Source organism: Camelus ferus, chromosome 8 (genome assembly GCF_009834535.1).
Source record: "Camelus ferus isolate YT-003-E chromosome 8, BCGSAC_Cfer_1.0, whole genome shotgun sequence".
Lineage (NCBI taxonomy): Eukaryota > Metazoa > Chordata > Mammalia > Artiodactyla > Camelidae > Camelus > Camelus ferus.
This window is the reverse complement of record NC_045703.1, coordinates 44,731,591-44,750,590: the sequence shown is the minus strand read 5'-3', so window position 1 is coordinate 44,750,590 and position 19,000 is coordinate 44,731,591. Positions and strand designations below refer to the sequence as shown.

At 35.7% G+C, this 19,000-nt stretch overlaps 1 protein-coding gene and 1 long non-coding RNA gene across 3 annotated transcripts in view; one reads left to right on the top strand and one right to left on the bottom strand.

The window, feature by feature from the left end:
- The window catches only part of LAMA2 (laminin subunit alpha 2), a 516,055-nt gene that overhangs the window by 93,428 nt on the left and 403,627 nt on the right, over positions 1-19,000 (bottom strand). For both annotated transcript variants that reach the window (XM_032484891.1, XM_032484892.1), the window contains exons 36-40: positions 17,397-17,559; positions 15,905-16,115; positions 9,377-9,493; positions 8,514-8,677; positions 7,040-7,178 (exon numbers count right to left, since the gene is read on the bottom strand). In XM_032484891.1, coding sequence (XP_032340782.1) covers positions 7,040-7,178; positions 8,514-8,677; positions 9,377-9,493; positions 15,905-16,115; positions 17,397-17,559 — 794 coding nt within the window. The remainder of the gene's footprint in view (positions 1-7,039; positions 7,179-8,513; positions 8,678-9,376; positions 9,494-15,904; positions 16,116-17,396; positions 17,560-19,000) is intronic.
- On the top strand, positions 650-10,878 carry LOC116665398. Its single transcript, XR_004321994.1, has 3 exons — positions 650-659; positions 4,712-4,721; positions 10,472-10,878. It is a non-coding gene; the product is annotated as an uncharacterized LOC116665398 (long non-coding RNA).

Here is a 19,000-nt window from a genome sequence, read left to right as displayed (position 1 = left end):
ATGGTAAAATCTCCCACTATTATTATAGAGGTATTGATTGCGTCATTCTAACATTTGCTTTTATTCATTCTTAGGCTTTATAGTTATGACCTCATGGGTTCAAAATTTTTTAATCTCCTTGCTAACTTGTTCCTTTTATTATATTGTGATGACTCTATTTCTAATAGTCTTTTTTTTAATTTAAAGATTTTGATTGTTTTAGTATTAGTACACAAGATTTCTTCTAGTTAGAGTTTCTCTGATGTATCTTTTCTCATCCTTTATTTTCAGTCTTCTTTTATTTTTTTTAATTTATTTTTAAAAGTATTTATTTATTTATTTTTAAATTATTATTATTATTTTTAATTTTCAGTCTTCTGTACCCTTATAACTAGTGGTGTTTTGTGCACATCATATACGGATGGATGCATTTGTTAAAACATTTTTAATCCAATATGAAAATCCTTGTTATCTAACTGGTCATTTAAATCTCTTTGCATGTATTATGAAGACAACTTGAAGCTGAGACAGTTAATGCTCATCAGATATTCTACGGGCCTTGTATTCTTCCCAGTTTCCCTTACAGTTGGATTGAGATACGTGCAGACTTCTGATCAAGGGACCAGATGTGCCCAAGGCAGGTAAGAGCCAGCATGTCTCTTCCTTCATTCTCTTTCCCTGTTAGGACAACCGTGGAGGCTACATGGTATTGTGTAGCTACAACATGGAGAAAGGTTGTCTCCCACACACTGGGTGTGATATGAGACATAAACTTGAATTGTATTAAGCTACTGAGATTTCAGGAGTTTTTTTCTTGAGGCAGCTATTAACAGTTACCCTGACTATTGTATTTGGATTTAACTCTATCACATTTTGTGTTTTACTTATACCTTTTTTCCTTCTGTTTTTCTGGGGTTTTTTTGCCTTTCATAGAATTGATTGAAAATCCCCCTCTCTACACATTTTTTTCTCTCTGCTTATTTGGAAAGCATAGCTGTTTGCTATGGTTAATTTTATGTGTTGACTTGGCTAGGCTAGGATACCATTTTTTTTTTTTTTTGGTCGAACACCAGTCTTTATTTTGCTGTGAAGGTATTTCTTAGATGTAATTAACATTTAAATCAGTAGACTTTGAGTAAAGCAGATTATCCTTCATAGTGTCGGTGAACCCCATGAATCTGTTGAAGGCCTTAACAGAAAAGACTAAAGTCCCCCAAGGAAAATGGAATTCTGCCCCCAGACTTGACTTTGAACTCAAAACTGCAACAACTCTTCCCTGGGTCTCCATCGTGCTGTCCTGCCCTGGATAATTCAGACTTGCCAGCCCACAATGACATGAGCCAATCCCTTAACATGAATCTCTGTCTGTATATAGTACATCCTATTTGTTCTGTTTCTCTGGAGAACTCTGATTCATGATGCTATAATTACCCTCAATGTTTAATACATATATGTAATGAAGATTAAATCTAACCAGTTTTTTAATTCTCTTCCCCCAAATTCAACAACTTAAAAAATGTTAACTCTGACCATCTGTCCCATTTTTATGTTATTTTCTTATTTTTCAGTTCTATTTTTTAAAACAATTACACACATTTGGTAATTATTATCTTCCTGATTTTTATAATGCTACTTATATTTGTACACATTCACTATTTTTTGTTCTCTTTTGCCTCTATAATCCCCAGTGTCCTTGATTTTGTTGATCTCTTGTTTGAAGTGTATTTTATTGTAGCTCAGTGAGCATCTGTGATTGGTAAACTCTGTCTTTATTTATCTGAAAATACCATTTTTTTTGTCCTCCTCTCTGAATGAGATGTAACTAGATAGAGAATTCTGAGTTGATTGGCATGTTATATCAGCACCTTGTCTTTGGATTTCTATCATGACTTCATGGGAAATATGTTAACTGAAAAATCTTTATTCCTTTCTAGAGAATTGCATTTTCTCTCTGGATTATTTTAAGACTTTGTCTTCTTTTTGTCTTTGGTTTCTGTAGTTTAACAATGATCTATCCAGGTGTGGACTTAATTTTATTTATCATGATGGGCTTCCTTAACTTGAGAAATCATATCTTTTACCAGCACTTGAAAATTTTCAGTATCTCTTTTACTATTACTACTTCCCATTCTCACTCCTCTCAACTTCTGAAACTCCTAATAGATTTCCATAACAGTTTTACAATCTACATTCCTCGTCTCATACACTCCTTTTATGTTTTACCATATTTGTTGCAGTCTGGGTAATGTCTTCAACACTTTCAATTAACCTGTTCTCTTTTCCTTTTGTGTAGTCCTCCAATTCAATTTTTAATTTTAATTCTACATATTTTTTATTTTTAGAAACTTTATTTGCTTCTATTACAAATTCCCATAATCATCTTCTTTATTTTTTCTTTTTATCACTCTTTTCTATTCATTCTTTTTAACATTTCAATAATTTAAACCTTTTTATTTTATATTCTTTTTCAGATTTTTTAGTAACCTCAGGATAAGGTTACATATTTTGCCTGCTTACCCTTTTTCCTGGCTGACTATTTATAGTGTATCTAATCAGACTACTCTTCTGTGTCCTTCTAGATGCTCTGGGGGCTCCAAGAGCCAGGGCCAGTTCCCCTCCTCTCTTCCATTCAATTTTTAGCTTGGGAAGCCTTGTACCATATGGATGGTATAAATTTGGACTTCAATTCATAAGCTTGTGTTTTCAGCAACTTATGAGAGACATTTTTCACAACAGGAAGCATGAAAAGAAACAAGGCTCCTTGGCATGTTCCTGAGCTAGAAGGAGTGTTCATTGATGACAACAATTGATCCAAAGTCTCATGGTTTTCCATACTTTCAATTAGTCAAAAAAGACTCCTTCTTTTGTAGGTTTAGGATGATGTCTCTGACGTCTTCTCTCCCTGATTGGGCTCTAAAGTCCCAGTTCCTAGACATACGATCTATATTTATGTTCCGAATTCACAGGGTCACCAAGGTGCCAGCCCTAGAGTGTGCCATTCTGTTTTACCTTCGTTTTTATCTTTAGATTCCCCTTTATTTCTTCTTTCTAAAATAAAATATGTATTAAACTTGGGGAGTTAAAATTTAGCATTTTTGTGAATTTCTAACATTAGGATGGATCTAAATTAACTCAGGCTGCCATGTTATCAGAACTTCCTGACTTTCCTTTAATATCCTTATTTTCTATCAGGATGTTTCTCCCCACTCATCTGCCACATAAGAGTAAATTTACAAAAATCCAATGTATTCTGTAGACTCTTGACCTTAAAGAAAGAAAAAACTCCTTTTGAAGTTTCTATGGGTTTTTACTCTCCTCATATTAAGGAATAAACAGTGGGAAGTCACTTATAATAGCAGTTCACATATTTATTAGAATCAGGTGTCTGAGGCTTTAAACTTACTTAATTTTAGGTATATTTTCCTCCTGTAGAATATAATTTTTTCTAGACTTTCCTCCCTCTCTTTAGCTCATCTAAGGCCTACATAATTACTTCCCCAGCACTGTTCTTTACTAACTACCCCACTATTATTATTTTTATGAGAAAGTGCATTACTTAACAAATTGCCCTCACTATCTTCTGAATTTTATATTATTTTTTCCTACATATGCATGGAAAAGATTATACTAAAGATATTTATGTTTGTGGATCCTAGGAATGAAGGGTAATTGTAGCAAGTGAGAGACATTGAATTTGGAGAATAAAGAGGAAGACCACGTTGTGTACTGTAGTTCAAAGCCAGTATAAATCAGTTTGTAATGCTGATTCTTAGTGAAGATCACTGAAATTAATTGAGACAGAGGATCCTGGGCTGGAGGGTATTAAGGAACATTGCTGGTGGTGTGTGTGTGTGTGTGTGTGTGTGTGTGTGTGTATGTGTGTATGTGAGAGAGAGAGAGAGGCGGGGAGAAGTTTCAGACAATAACAGTGACTGCAGTGTGAAGAAGAAGGTACAAAAGAAAGAAGAAATCTTCATTTGCCATGGGAAGTTAAAAAGTGATTCTTTTAAGTACAAGATACCTAGGGAAGATGAAGACTGCTGATGTTTTCTACACTGAACTATATATCACAGAGCACATTCCATTCACTTCGAGAAAGGGAGAGGGGGAAAGAAAGAAAGGAACAGGTGGAGATCTGGATCTTTCATGATCATAAAGAACCAGAACTACAGATTTCATTCAACCTTACCCTTCTTTTGTTGTTGTTGTGGTCTGCTGTTTGGATACACCAGATTCAAGTGCATAGCACCTAAGAACTTCCCAGTGGAAAAGGGCAGAGGGTCTCATCTCAGTGCCACCACACTGTAACTGTGCTATTGCCTCTGGATCCAGCAGTATATGAAATCTATTTTTATCTACTTCTAAAATCTGATCTGGTTGATAATATAGGTTTTAAGTTCACCCATGAAATGGCAATTTTTTTTAAAGGTTTAAGCATTAAAGCAATTAAGACTAGAAAAAAAATTACCAGATCTTTATATTCTATTTTGCAAACAGTGACATAGTTTCTTTCTCCTTCTCCTTGCACCCCACAATGAGAGGTATTAAATGAGATGTTATCTTGGAGCTTGCGTGTAGGGAAACAATCTTTTGTACCAATAATACAATAATAGTATTTTCCCACCCAGCAATGACAGAAAAATAGTGTTTGTTTTTTCATAATGTCTATGTTCCTAAAATAATATTTTCATAATAAATTCATTTTAATATTTAAATAACTTATGTATGCAAGACACGAGGCTGTTACTCTTTACATAGGAACTACACTACAAACTTGAATTGCTTATAACTTCCACTGCTTATTATTTAATTAAAATAAAGGATCAACCATCTCCTCACTCATATTTTCCTTTCAATTCTATTCTTGATGATGTGTTTATTACAAATAGGTAGACTTAAGCAGATTTTAAAAAGTGAAGTGGTTTTAAAATTGCTGGCAATTATGCTTTGAGATTATTCTGCTATTCATTTGTTCCTTTTCCTGTGGTGTTTTCACTGCTTTTTTTTCTTACATTATCTTATGTCCATTTTCCTCACTGTAATAATTGGTTGTTTTATTGCTTGTAGAACATGTCTTTTTTCTCCTTGTATAAATCCCTGCTTTGTTTCTTTGTCCTTTGTTTCTAACTCATTGAAAACATTCTTCCTTCTTTGTAGGACTAGACTCAAGTGACTCTTTCATACATAAATAATGAACTTAATCTTACTCGTCCATGTTTATCTATAGTTCTAGCAATAATACCAGCTCTTACATTTATGGAATGCTAGTACTATCTAGGTAATTGCTCAACCTAATGGCAAATATATTTCTTTCCCAGTAAAACAGAACTATATTATAATGACATTAAAATTAAAGCTTTATTTATTCTGTTCATGAAACATAGTCCAACAAACTTTCTGGACAAAAATCAGTCTTCTGTGTGTTTGCTGATAGCCATTTAATAAATCAGTGATTCTCTTTAGCACTTATTTTGTAATTTTTCAGATATTTAATTATTTTTACATGGTTTATGGGAAGAGAAAGGGAATACCAATAACAAGGGAAAACACTGCAATGCATTAAAATTTGTCCTTCTATGTTTGAGGTTGGCTGGTCTATTATGTATAAGCATCGGGGTTGGGGAAAAGTGAGTATTTCGTGTTGGCATGAAAATGAGAGTCTCGTAAGTGTAAAAACTTACATTTGGGTGAAAGTAATATGTCTTTAACATAAAACGTTAAATGAAGCAATGACAACAGTGAGATTTTTATGGTACAAAAGACTGTAAGTAGGCATGAAAACATCGATGAGAATGACATTCATTCATTCACTCGTGAGTGTCTGCTATTTGCCAAGAACTGTGCTAGATGCTGAAAAAGCTCATCCAATAAAACACAGGTCAGATGAAAATGGTGAACTTGAAAACTGGGGTCTTCAAATAGATTTGAAAAATGGTTCGTTTTGAAAGAATGACTGAACATAAGGAAGTTTCTGCAGTAACTGTGTCATGATTTTGAATAAAAAATAAACGCAACATATGGTACTAGAGAGCTCATTCCAGAGAAACCAAAATAGTAGTAATTGCTGATGGAATATGATGTTTTCACTATGCCCATAAGAGAAGCCCTCTTAGAGTGGCAAATATTTCTAATATACCTGAGATTGAGAAAGCATTTGTGCTCAATACCAAAGCAAAGAAGATATTGATTTGTTCCTTAAACATCCACCATTTATACATATTTCCTTCACAGTCAAATGTCCAATCAAGTTTTTTTCTTTCTTTCTGAAATTCTGATGTATTTGGGAGATTCTGTGTGAAGCCAAAGAAGTAAATGATGGTTCTAAACATTTTAACTCATCATGTGCTTCCTATGAAATGCTTTTTGACCTAAAATAGTATTACCAAGATTTATCACATAACTTGTTTAAAAAGTGTTGCTCTTCATGTAAAGAATGAAGATTTGTCACTACTGAAGACACTCAGATAATGTGCTATAATTGGAACCTCAAAACTCTAAAATATGAATTGCAAATTTATTGTGAACAATGACAGCAGCCAAAAGTTGCTTTGAAAGTAAACATTTCAATTGATAGAAATAGTATAAATATTTTAGAAGTATATGATCTGATGCATTTTATATAATGTGCACTTTATAATCAAATTTTACATAGAATCAATTTATGTGACTATAAGTAATGGTGTCAATTTCCAAGGCACCTTCACACTGAAGACATTTGGAATAATAGTGATAAATTTCCCTGTTTAGAGTCTTATGTTTGACTGTTTTTCCTTTGCAAATTGGTGGCACAAACCTATTTGTCATCTGTGATAATTTTTAAAGACCATTATCAGTACTGGTAAGTAGTGGGTGGCTGAGAAAAAAGTTCTGCTATGATTACCGCACATTGAGGATTTATTTGGGAGAAAATTTAAAAGGAGCCTTTGAAAATAATTCCAAAAAAAAATTCTAATTTACTAGGATTTTTCCAGAGCTTATTTACATTTAAGAGATTTAGTTTAGATACTTACTCAAACAGATTGACCTCCATTCTCAGTACATAACACGGTTTGTTTCTTACCAGTTCTGTAGCTTCATGTGCAAGAACTTTGGCTTCTTTTGCAATTTTCTCAGCTTCATCAATATAGTCTTTAATATTGCTGTAAGCTTTGAAGGCTGCAGTGGCATTGAAGGAGATGTTTTTAGCCTCATCAAGGATTCTGTTGAGATTACCCCCAAAAAAGAACATCAGAGCAGTTGGTACTCAAATGAAGAACATCTTACTTATAACAAATGTGGCTTCCAAATGATCATGGCCAATATAATTATGATAATTCCAAGTCATAGTGAGAGATCTACTTACTGTATTATGTTGTAGTTTTCAGTTTAAACGTGCATTCCTAAATAATTAAGCTATGAAATACTACCAACATATTTTTAAGTACTCATAGCATCCTCCAGAAGTTTCTGCAACCATGTGCACCATGCAAGTATGAGCAGTGAGACAATCCTTTATGTCATTTGTGAAGCACTCTACAGGTTTCAGAGCACTTGTTCCACATTATGGGAATGAATTTCACAGAATCTCTTTAGAGTAGGTGCAATTCTCAGATGAGGACAAATGAATCTCAGGTGGTTATATAGCTTGTCCTAGGTCACATGACCACCATGTCATTAGTTAAGGACTTGGATCCTGCATTTGCTGACTTCTAACTTACCACTCCACTTATCACCCTTCATGTGAAATTAGAAAAATATTATAAAATTGTTATAAAATGAGTTGTGTGTGAGTTTTGCCCAGGGTCTTCAAACATTAATATTTTTCCTTTGTATCAAGTATATTAAGCATTGGAACAAAACTTTACACATGGAATACATTAAATACAGATTAATTTAGGAAAATTATTCTTGGGGCTAATAGCACCTACATTCTTAGGACAATTCCAAAATTGTAGGGGAAGCCTACCTGTTATACCTAGAAGGCTGTATACTAGTCAAGCACACCTCACTACATGCCCCTCCCTCATCCACTCATATAAGAATCCCAGCTATAGTGAGCTGTTAATTTACAGGAATATGTAGTATCTCCCTGGAGTTTGGAAGAGTGAAAAAAAAAAAAAGACTTCAAGGCTAAGTATGGAGCCACATTTTTCAAAAGCCACCCTTTTAACATTAAATAGTTTTGATTCCATTAAAAATATAAAACTGAAATTTGGAGCAGAATGTGTTTATATATTATTATTTAAAATGCTAATAAGGCAACTGCTGTGCTCTCTAATAAAGAACAGAAAATTTTTTTCTAAGTGTAGCCTAAGGCAATGTCACTCCCCACCATGCCATATTTGAATCCACTTTTAACTCAGACTTTTGATGCTGCTCCAGTAGAGCTTCGCCCAGACCCTTCTAATTAGGCTTTTCCACAGAAAGGCCGTGTAGCTCGTATGTTCATAATTACAAAAATCAAGATTGGAAAGCAATTCTCTACTGTTTCTGTTAGTCAAAACTTTTGGACCCATGTCAAGATACATAGATATTTCCAACAACAAATGACATACCCATCAAGGACAGCAGATGAATCATTTAACTGAGCCGCATGGCTCTCAGCCTGGGACACCTTCTCAGCAAGCTTCCTGTCCTTTATTTCTTGGGAGAGGGCATCTATTTTATCTTTCAGATCCTCAGACATGGAGGGCAATTTATTCTGAATGTCTTCAACATACTGATACATAGAGAAAAGAAGGCATTTAAAGTAGGTAAATCCAAGCCTCCTCTCACTTACTAATTTCTCTTAGAGATATAATTACATATGCTTAATTTTTTATGGACTTCAAATTTACTAACCTAGCAAAAAAAGAATAGAGAATAAAAGCTGTGATTTAATCAAAGAGATTAGGAAATTCATGAAGCCAGTTTATACCAAGAAGAACCTAACCATCTTTCTTTAAAAAAAGATAGTATAAATGCATATATGATAGTCATTAGGATCTTTTAGACCATTTGCATTTCTATTACCAGGTATCACTGTATATTAGTTTTTACTGCGTTAGGAAGTATGTTAAGAGTCTGTTTGTAGCTTTACATTTCTTTTGGCTGATGTTACATGAATATTGAAGCAGATTGTAAGTGCTGTCCTGGGAACAAGAAATGCCTTCCATCATTGTGAAAACAAAAGCACAGGTTGGTGTGAGTGTGTGAGTACCCTCACCAGACACTCATGTCTATTGAGAGAGTAATGTGAAGCTCTAATTGTTACCAACAGGTGGGCATGATGACAAAGGAATAATGCAAAAACAACTTTATACCCACAAGAAAATAACAGTATTTGCTTATATTACTGAGTTTTCTCATTGGTTCCCACTTATGAGGGCCTATGTCATTATCATCTTTCTTTTAACTTTGGGTTTTATCAAATACTCACATCAATGACTGAGCTGATTTCATCTGCAAGACGGTTGGCTTCATCAAGTATGTCATTACCTTCTTTTAAAGTGTTCTCAGTTTGCCGTTTGCCACTTTCAATAGCCTCCTTCTTTTGCTGTAGGACAGTATGAACAACACATCAAAATGCCCTTTGGGGAAAACCTTATTTAGACCTGTATTCTTGATTTTCCTGTCTGAACAAGACTTTGCAAACAAGGTATGTCATGTTGAGTATGAGGCTAGATACGAATGATATAAACTACCCAGCCAGCCCTCTAAGAGTTACTTTATTTAAATGCCTGTAGGTACTTTCTGCCTCCTATTGTGAGAAAGTCAGCGAAGAGAAGAAAAGTTATGTGATGGTAGCTGAGGAATTAAAAAATACTTTTAAAGCAAGAACTACAATGGAAGTGCTGAAAATGTATTACTGAACATGCGGTAGTACACTGAGTTACACTGGAACTAGACATTACATTCCAGAATCTATGTCCAAAGGAATATTTTGTGAGCATAAATGAAAGCAGATTTATTCTAGAGGAGTTCTATAAAAATTGGAAGAAGTGGGATTTTAAAGAAACTTATGGGAAGTACTTTTCAAAAAAAAGAGAAAGTATCACATGGAAGAATAAACTTAATGGACTGTTCCATATAAAGAGAGCAGACTCTAAATTTTCTTTGAAACTGATAGCTTGTCTCAAAACCTCATGAAACTCATTCCTAGTCTAGAAGAGTAAAATCAACGAAAAAGAAATAGTTCTATTTCTCCATTTGGAACATAACTTTGTCTACTTTTTTCTTGCTAGTTTGACTCATTCTTCCAATCACATTTTACCTGTGGATTTAACTGCATCCATTATCATTTGAAGCCTCTGATATTTATACTTTTTATATAAATAATAATGCTAGTTTATGTATTCATTTAAATCTCAGTATGTGCCAGGTAGTTTATAAGCTTTTCTCATTTAATTCTACACTAATGCAATGGGTCCCATATTTATCACCTTTTAAATAAGTAAAAAATTGAACAAGTTAAGGTGATTTACCCAAGGTCACACAGTTAGTACAGTGTAGTTAAGATCTGAATCGACCTAAGCTTGGGTCTTCAACTGTGAAAGCACTGACTCCAGTTGTAGAAATCATGTTTCTTATCTGCACGAGAGTAGCACAAATTCCACACCCTACTTTCCCTACTTCTTCACCAACCACTTCAATTTGCTGCCACTACATGCACCTTGTTCCTGCCACTGAGCCATTACATTACATGTGAAATGCTAGGGCCCCCAGTACTCAACATGCGGCTCGTTGACCAGCAGCACTGGCATCATCAGGAAGGTTGTTAGAAATGCACAATCTCAGTGCCTTTTTGGGAGCGACCAACTCAGAATCTGCATTTAACAAGAACCCCAGGTGACTGATAGACACTAAAATTTGAGAAGAACAGGCTTAGAACTGGCACACAGTAAACAGTATAGAATTGTTAACTATTATAATTCCCTTACTTTCTTTTTCCTAGCACTCATTTATCTGAATTGTATTCTATAGGTTGGCTATAAATATAGAAACATAGACAATATTATTTTATTTTTTGTATGGATTAAACCATTTTGATTGCTTCTTCTAAGAGCTGCTAAAAGCACAGGTTATTTAACAAAATAGGCAACACTAACTCATCACAAGATGCGTGCATAGGGAGGAGGGGAAACGTATAGCCTGTTGAACTGTACCTAGTTGTTGAAGGATAACACTGAATTCATCACGCAAGATACTGAACATGTCACTTACTGTGTATGTCAGCCCATGCTCCAGACTTTTTGGCCGTATTAAATACTTATTTATTGGTTTAGTGACTATCTTCTTCACTATAATATAAATTCCATAAGAACAGTTTTTGTATCACTCTATCTCCAGTACCTGGAAGAATTTCCTCAATGAGTAGATTTGAATGAATAAATGAAATGAGATTGCATTCCTGGGACTTGCACTGGTGACACTTGGCTCATTCCACTTCTCCCTTCCTTGCCTAATTCAGAGGAAATTTCATTCTCCCTCCACGGACAACAAATACAGAGGTAGTCCTGATGCTGCAGTTATAAATCATATCTTATTATTCAAGGGTCCGAAATCCTTTTACATAACTATCAATTTTAGCCCTTAGCTTTTGTATGAACTGACTTAAAGTTTACCACCGACAGACATTCAGGAATCGTTTTTCAGCACAGCTTGTTTGTATTTATGAATCAAGGTAATTTGAGATGCTGTATCAACAGTAGGGAGAATATTTCCACATACATGTTGGGTGAAGAGCTACATTCATTTTGGTTTCAATTAAGCAGTAAGTTAGAATCTTTATAAAAGATGTAATTGAGTCACTTTAGGGAACCAACTGTTATGCGAAAATCCAAATGTGTTTTTTTTACCATACTACAGCAGAAATGATCTAGGGATTAAGGAGATTTCAGTGGTGGCAATTTTCAGATTAGACACAGATAAAATCTAGCTTTGAACCAAGGAAAGATGAAGATTTGGAGCTCCTAAATATTGATAAAAGTATTATAACATTTATTTGGGTTTGCTTTATGGTGCTTTATTCATTGAGAAGAAACCTTCTGTTTTGTCTCGGCCCTGGGGATACAGTGGGCAAGAAGACATGCTCCTTGGGGCTTGTCTGAAGGGAAAGAACGAATGAGTAAATTAACATATAAGATATCTCTAAGTAATGATGAGTGCTAAAAAAATAAAGAGAGGGAATGGGTAGAGAATGATGTAGGATATAAAACACTTAAGATAGGAAGCTTTGAGCATTTAAGGAGCAGAAAGAGGGCTCATGTACAGAGAGAATTATTCTCCAAGTCTATACCACAAGCAGAAATGTTAATTAAGTGATTCTGTTTGGACATCATAGTTGTTATATTTCTACTTTTACCTTCTAATTAGATCTTAATTCATTCCAGACCTTTGTAACTTCAACATCTTTTGTTGGGGGCAAGGGGGTGTTGGGTGGTGGATCAAGAACGTACAAAAGCTACTTTCCTGTCTATCCGTTTATCTAGCAGCTCACTTTCTTCAAAATCCTTCCTTTTCAAGGTTATAATGATAAGTGTGGAGACACTGTTCAATGTACGTTTCTTTGCTTAATTGATTCACTAATCTTCTCTTTACCCCTTGGCCCGGTCTGTCTTCCCTCCATCACTGGACATGTCCTCCCAACCCTGTCCTGTTCTAGAAAGCTGTATTCAAAGCCTTCTATGATCTGGCTCCAAAGGCCATTTTTAGAGCTGTCTTCTGCTACAGACTTTTATGTAGCTTATGAACGACTGTTACTGCTGTATTTGATACTTCCTAAGATTACATTTCCAAAGCTGTGTTTCTGCTGGTGCCACTCCATCATTTCTATGAATTTCTGCTAAGATACCATCATTTTGGTAAACTTTTGCTGAGTCTCCCAGCCCCGATTAGTCACAGTATTACATACAACCAAAGGTTAAAATGCCTGAATTTTCAGGAAATTGTAAGTTCTATTGAGGCCAGGAATCATTCGTATTCAACTTCAAACACCCTGGTTGCCAAAAGCACCTTGAGATGGCAGGTGTCTAACAGACATCTGCATATTATTCCTGCCTGTCTTCCTTGCCTTCTTTCACACTGTTTTCCAATACAAAAACAACCCTTGAGTTTACAGGTACCACTCACAAAGTCTCCAAATGTAATTTTAATCCATGGTTCCAATATTTCAATTGCTTCTGATAGCTTTCAGGATAAAACCAAATTCCTTAGCTTAGTCTCAGACGCAGCTCTCTCGTAACTCAAGGTCTGGGCCCTCTCTATCTTTCTATTCTCTCACTCGTTCACAAGCAGTCTTCATTCCAACCTTATCAAACCACTGAATTTTCTCCAAAATGTGTTACTTATTTTTTTATGCATGTGTTTGCATGGTTTTTTTCCTTCCCTGTTTCTGGAATGTTCTTCCTCTTCTACTTTGACTAATTAAAACTTATCCTTCATGACTTAGCATATGTGTCAGGTTCTCTATGAAGCCCTTCCTAAATCCAGGGGTGATTTAGATGCCCTTCCTTTGCTTACCTCCAAGATAACTACTGTAGTGTAGAGACAAATTTACTTGTGTGGCCCTCCCACTAAATACAAGTCACCTGAAGTCACCAGAGATGGTGTTTTGCTCTTTATATCAGTGGTTTTCAAACTTAAGACTGCATCTGAATCATGGGTAGGATTTTAAAAACACAAGTTTACTGGGCCCTACTCCCAGTTTCTGAGTTGACAGATTTGGGGTGGAACCTGAGAATTAGCATTTTTAACAAGTTTCTAGACGATGTTAATGCCACTTGTTCCAAGGACCTCACCATGAGGACCAGTGTTTGTATATTCAGTTTTTGTGTCTAGTGCATTTCCTGAACTTAGTAGGGGCCCAATAAATGTTTTTAATAATAAAAATCATGTGTTTGCTTTCTTAAATTATGTTGAGTCTTATTATATCACCTACTTTGTGGGCACAGGCTCAATGAAATCATTTATTTAGAACACAACTAATTACTCAATCAAATGGATATAAAGTATCAGTTCTTCTTAAACCTCCATGCACATCAGATTAACCCAGGGGATGTTTTATCATACTGACCCTGGGCCACCCCCGAGACCAGGTAACTCAGATTCTGGTTGGGAGCCCAGGTGATCCATCTGTTTAGCAAACTCTCCAGGTGAGGTCTTTATTGGCCAGTCTAGCATCAACCTTGGCAATCAACTTTAATCAGCCTTGGCAAGCGAACGTAAATAAAGCTGTGCCTTATTCATGTTAATTTAGCCAGTTTATTTATTCTAGTAAGTTTTAAATAAGCCTTTAGTTAAGCATGACATACAAAGTGAAAATACAAAAAGGACCACTTAAACTTCAGTAGTGACTACATAAGCTCCAGGCATCTCTAGGGGTACCCGAGAATGATGGCTCTTGGTTTTAAACATCACTACAATGAAGGAATAGCTAAAAGCACCATTTACTATGCTACTATAACTCTTCCTGAAATACTTTCCGAATGCTTATTATACTTCCCACACAGGTAATTTTAATTTCTTAAACCATTGCCATAAAATGGAGCAGTGCACCTCCGGGTAAGTCACACCACCGGGGTGTCACGGAGCAAGATGATTCATGCTGCTGCCTGTGATATGACAGCGGCCCAGCATCCTACCTAACAAGACGGGGCTTTTTCTTTAATATTGCTGGCATGTCAGTAGACTCCAAATTGGTTAAGATTAGATATATCAGTGAGTCTCCTCAATCTTTTATCAAAATGACAAGGCTAAGTACCAGCAGAGGGACCCAGAAAAAAAATTCTTTTAAAAAATTAATCCATCCTCTTACTTCTTAATCCAAAGGAAAATGGAAAGAAATGAGTGTATAAGAAAAAAGACCCTCCAGATTCTTTTTATCCAACTGTAATTCCACAAACAGTTTAGAGAGCATAATATATGCCAGAGAGTGTTCGGTTATAGCTAAAGGTGAAATTCTATGTTAGAAGAGATAAAGGTCTGCCACTGTTTTCAGATCTGTTGGGGTCAAATACTTTGAAAAGAGCAAAGGTGAGTTTGTTTCTGGGGAGAAAGTTGTTGTTTTTCAAACGCCAAATACAGGTTTGTGCCATCTTGTGCTGAATTCACTCGGGAAAAGTGACCAGTTTGCCATGTTAAGTATTAAGAACGAAACAAAAGAAAGAGAGGGTGGAGAGAGAAGAGAAAGGAAAGAGAGAGGGAGGAAGGGAGAAAGGAATGGATGGAGGAATCTGCTTTAGTTCTAGCTTCATTGGCACTCTAAAATAAAGGGAGTCTACTATTTCTTGAGAAGTATCTCTTGTCTGAAGAAATGGAAGGAAGAATAACTCAGACTTGATCTGTTCATGTTAGTCCCTTGTAAAGTATGATTTTCACAGAACACACTGCAAAGAAAAAGAGAACCAAAATTCTCCCAAGCTCTGATCTCTCAGTGAGCTATTTGTTCCGTGCCCAGATTTCGTGACAGAATCCCTGGCATTTCTGTGATTTTATGGCAGCCAGACGTCTAAATCGTGGTTTGTGGATTAGGTTGAGTGGATTGTAAAACCACCTGGTATTAGTACTTGAAGAAGCCCTAGAGATGCTGCAGAATCATGCACTCACTGTACGGTTGGGAGACGGATGCTTCGAGACTTTAATTGACTTGCCCAAGCTTGTACTTCTAGTTAGTAGCACAGTTGTCATTTAGAACAAGGACCCCTGATCCCTAGTAAAGCTCTCATTCCATGGTACCACACTGTCATTAAAAATCTTAAATTGTTTATCTAAATTTTATTTGATTCTATGGGCAATGATCATTAACTAAAAAACAAAAACAGGATCATTCCTTGTTCTGCTTCTTAGTCGTCTCCTTTCAGAGTCATCATACTTCATTGACTAAATGTGCATCAACTCGACTTACTCGGCCATGTCAAACCCCCACTCCACATTCCTAGTTTTGGATGAAAGAGCCTCTGAGACTCACCTCCAAAGCAGTCATGTTTTTCTGGTTTGCTGCAGATAAGAGATTAGCTTCTCTGATTTTATCTGTGGCTTCTCTCAACAGGTCCCAAGCATCATCAACCTTGCTTTTGTAGTCAGCCAGTTTCTCCCGGAGATCCTTCTCCATTTCTTCATTTTTCCCTCGGGACTCTCCAAACAGCTTCTTCACTTTCTTCAGAAGGCCTTCTGCAGCTCTATAAATGGCCCAGACCAAAAACAGACAATAAGCCCTTGTCACGGCCTCAGGGTTTATTGGTATTAAACAGTGTTACAAAGAGATGCTAACATTAAAAGTCTGGAAAAATAAGACAGGATTTAAAGCAGAGTGACTGTGCTAAACCAAGCTGAAAACTGATAGCTGAAAAGTGGCAAGACCATTTACAATTAAAATTAAAGCACACACACACACAAATCCACATATTCTAAATTTATTAGTAATACAACATTTTCATTTGGAAAGGATCTCATGTTATTCTCATATTCTGGCTGATGAAATGAGTTTATAATTTACTTTATAAGCCCAAAATAAAAGCTACCTGATTTACCATAATGAGATATTTTCTCTGTTACTTTGAATGTAAGATATGAATATTGATATGTTTGGTTAGAACCAGAGAGTATAACTTCATGTTATTGACATGATAGTATAATATAATTTTGATCTACTTTTCTTTTTGTTTGAACTGAGTGTTCTGGGAGTTCCCTGGATTTAACTTAATGGTTTTCCTAAAGTGATAATATCTGAGCCCTTTAAGGAAGGCTAAATACTTGAGAAACAGTAGTTCTCATCATAATCCCCTGAAGCATTTGTCAAAACAGATTGCTGGGCCCCATCCCAAAAGTTTCTGATTAGTCGGTCTGATAATTTGTATTTCTAACAAGTTCTCAAGTGTTGCTGATGTTGCTGGTTTAGTATATATTATTTAAATATTAATAACACCACCATTTTGAAGTTAGCTGCCTATGAATGTAAAAATGTAGTTTTTTACTCAGTCACAGCAACTCATTGGCATTAGTAAAATCATTATCATTATTCCCAACCTCAAATTCCCGACCTTTCTTTCTTAGTATTAGGCATGTATTTTTGACAACTCTTATTTGACATTTCTTAAGATGACAAATTATATAAGATGGCCTGCTAAATTCATAACTTTCTTTATCCAAATACATTTTTATTAAAACAAAAACAATTGATAGTTTTAAAGTCCCTAATATAGGAAATTAATGAAGCAAGCCCATTAGCCTAATTGCAGAAGGGATAGCACCAGAAAAGATCATTTGCTTGATTATTTACATATACGTATAAACATGCCTTTGATCCATTTTAGAGCAAGATATATTATAACTAAGTAAATGAAAAATAAACAGCAAACAGAGTATCTCCTACTGATCTATGTGACAGAAAGTTTAGAAAACTATGAGCAATTTGAAAAGCTCGGTTTATCAAATGAAAAAATAACAGAGCATCCACTCACACCAACTCATCTTCAGCAACTTCCTTTTGTGTGTCTAGATTTTTCCTCCTCAATTCTGTCATCATCCGATCAATCTCATTCTGAAGCTCTTGCAAATTTCTCTCAAAGGCCTTGTCTTGAGTTCCTAGAGTTTCATTTAGTTTTACAGCTTTTTCATTTACAGCTGCAGGGGGTAAAACAAATTTTGCAAATTAGTAAACAAAATGCCACATGCAAAAATGGCACTCAGCATCTGCTCTTCTCTACCATCTCCAAGAGAAATGTCGTTTTTCATGGGCATTTCTGCTGGGAAGCAGAGAGGCAGTTTATACAACAATCCATAACAAAATGGAAAACATGACATATTTCTCCATATTATATTTCTTTTGTTGGTGGTAGGGAACATGGTAATTAAAGCACAGTGTTTCCACCTTAAAAGGAAGAAATAAAGAAGTGGCTCAAACCCTTTTCAGGTAAGAGGTGAAAAACAAGACATGTAGCCTAACACTTGCAAGCTGAAAATGCAAGGTCTGCATTGCTGATAAGACACAATCATATCTGATTTTAAAATACTGAGTAGAGAAGTACCATCAGTTATGAGATCTCTGAAAATGAACCTGCCCTCGCACTTCCACACAGTTCTGTGCTCATTTGTGTAAAGGAATGAGGAAAGGAGTCCTGGTCGAGGGCCAAGCATTACAGATTAGGGCTCACAGACACCTTCCAGCAATAACAGCTATCCTAAGAGTCTGTGTTTATTATGCACTAAATGGGGTTTCAAACCGTGCTCTTTGGAATCTTAGGATTCTCCAGGAGCTTCAGGTATTCTACAAATGATGTTTATTCTGCCAAGAATCTGTTTTATAAGTTGGTGTTTTATGCAAGATTTCATTCGAAAAAAGAATTCTATGTCAAAAGTTTGAAATATTGGTGAGTTCAAACATGTACACAGTTCTACCATTAGTTTCAGCCCAAGTTTTCCTGAAGTGTGTTCTATGGAGCATTAATTTAGTGAGTTGAAGAGAGAAGTTTTTTTTTAACTCTTTTGTCAGCTGAATGCTCATTCCTATAACATTACCTATGAAAATTGCCAGAATGAGGGCTCTGACTTGGTCAAGAGACATTTTCTACCATTCCAGGCTGTTGTCTAAGACCTCTTTAAGACCTAAAGAATTTTCAAAACTCATTTCTATTCTTGGAGAAATTTTTCTGATTAAGTGGTCAGAGATGTTCCAAGGATGGTGTGAACAGAGCTTCTGAAACAAGTGCACATAGTGAGGCTAAGTAGACCAGCTGCGGTGGGTGTGACACGGTGAGTTAGTACAGTGGTTCTGAAGTGTGATCCCCAAAAGAGCAGCATCAGATCACCTAGGAACTCCTTAGAAATGCAGATTCTCAGGTCCCACCACAGACCTACTAGGTCAAAAATTCGGAGGCGTGGACCAGCAATTTCTGTTTTAACAAGCCCTCCAAGATCTTCTGATGCGCACTAGAGCTTGAGAAGCGCTGGGCTAGTAGAAGGAACTGCTGTTAGAAATGGAGTTTCGATCACCATTTCTACCCTTCCCCAAACGCGTCTTTCTAATTCTTTTCTTATGATAAATGTCTTTGGTTAGAAAATTGCT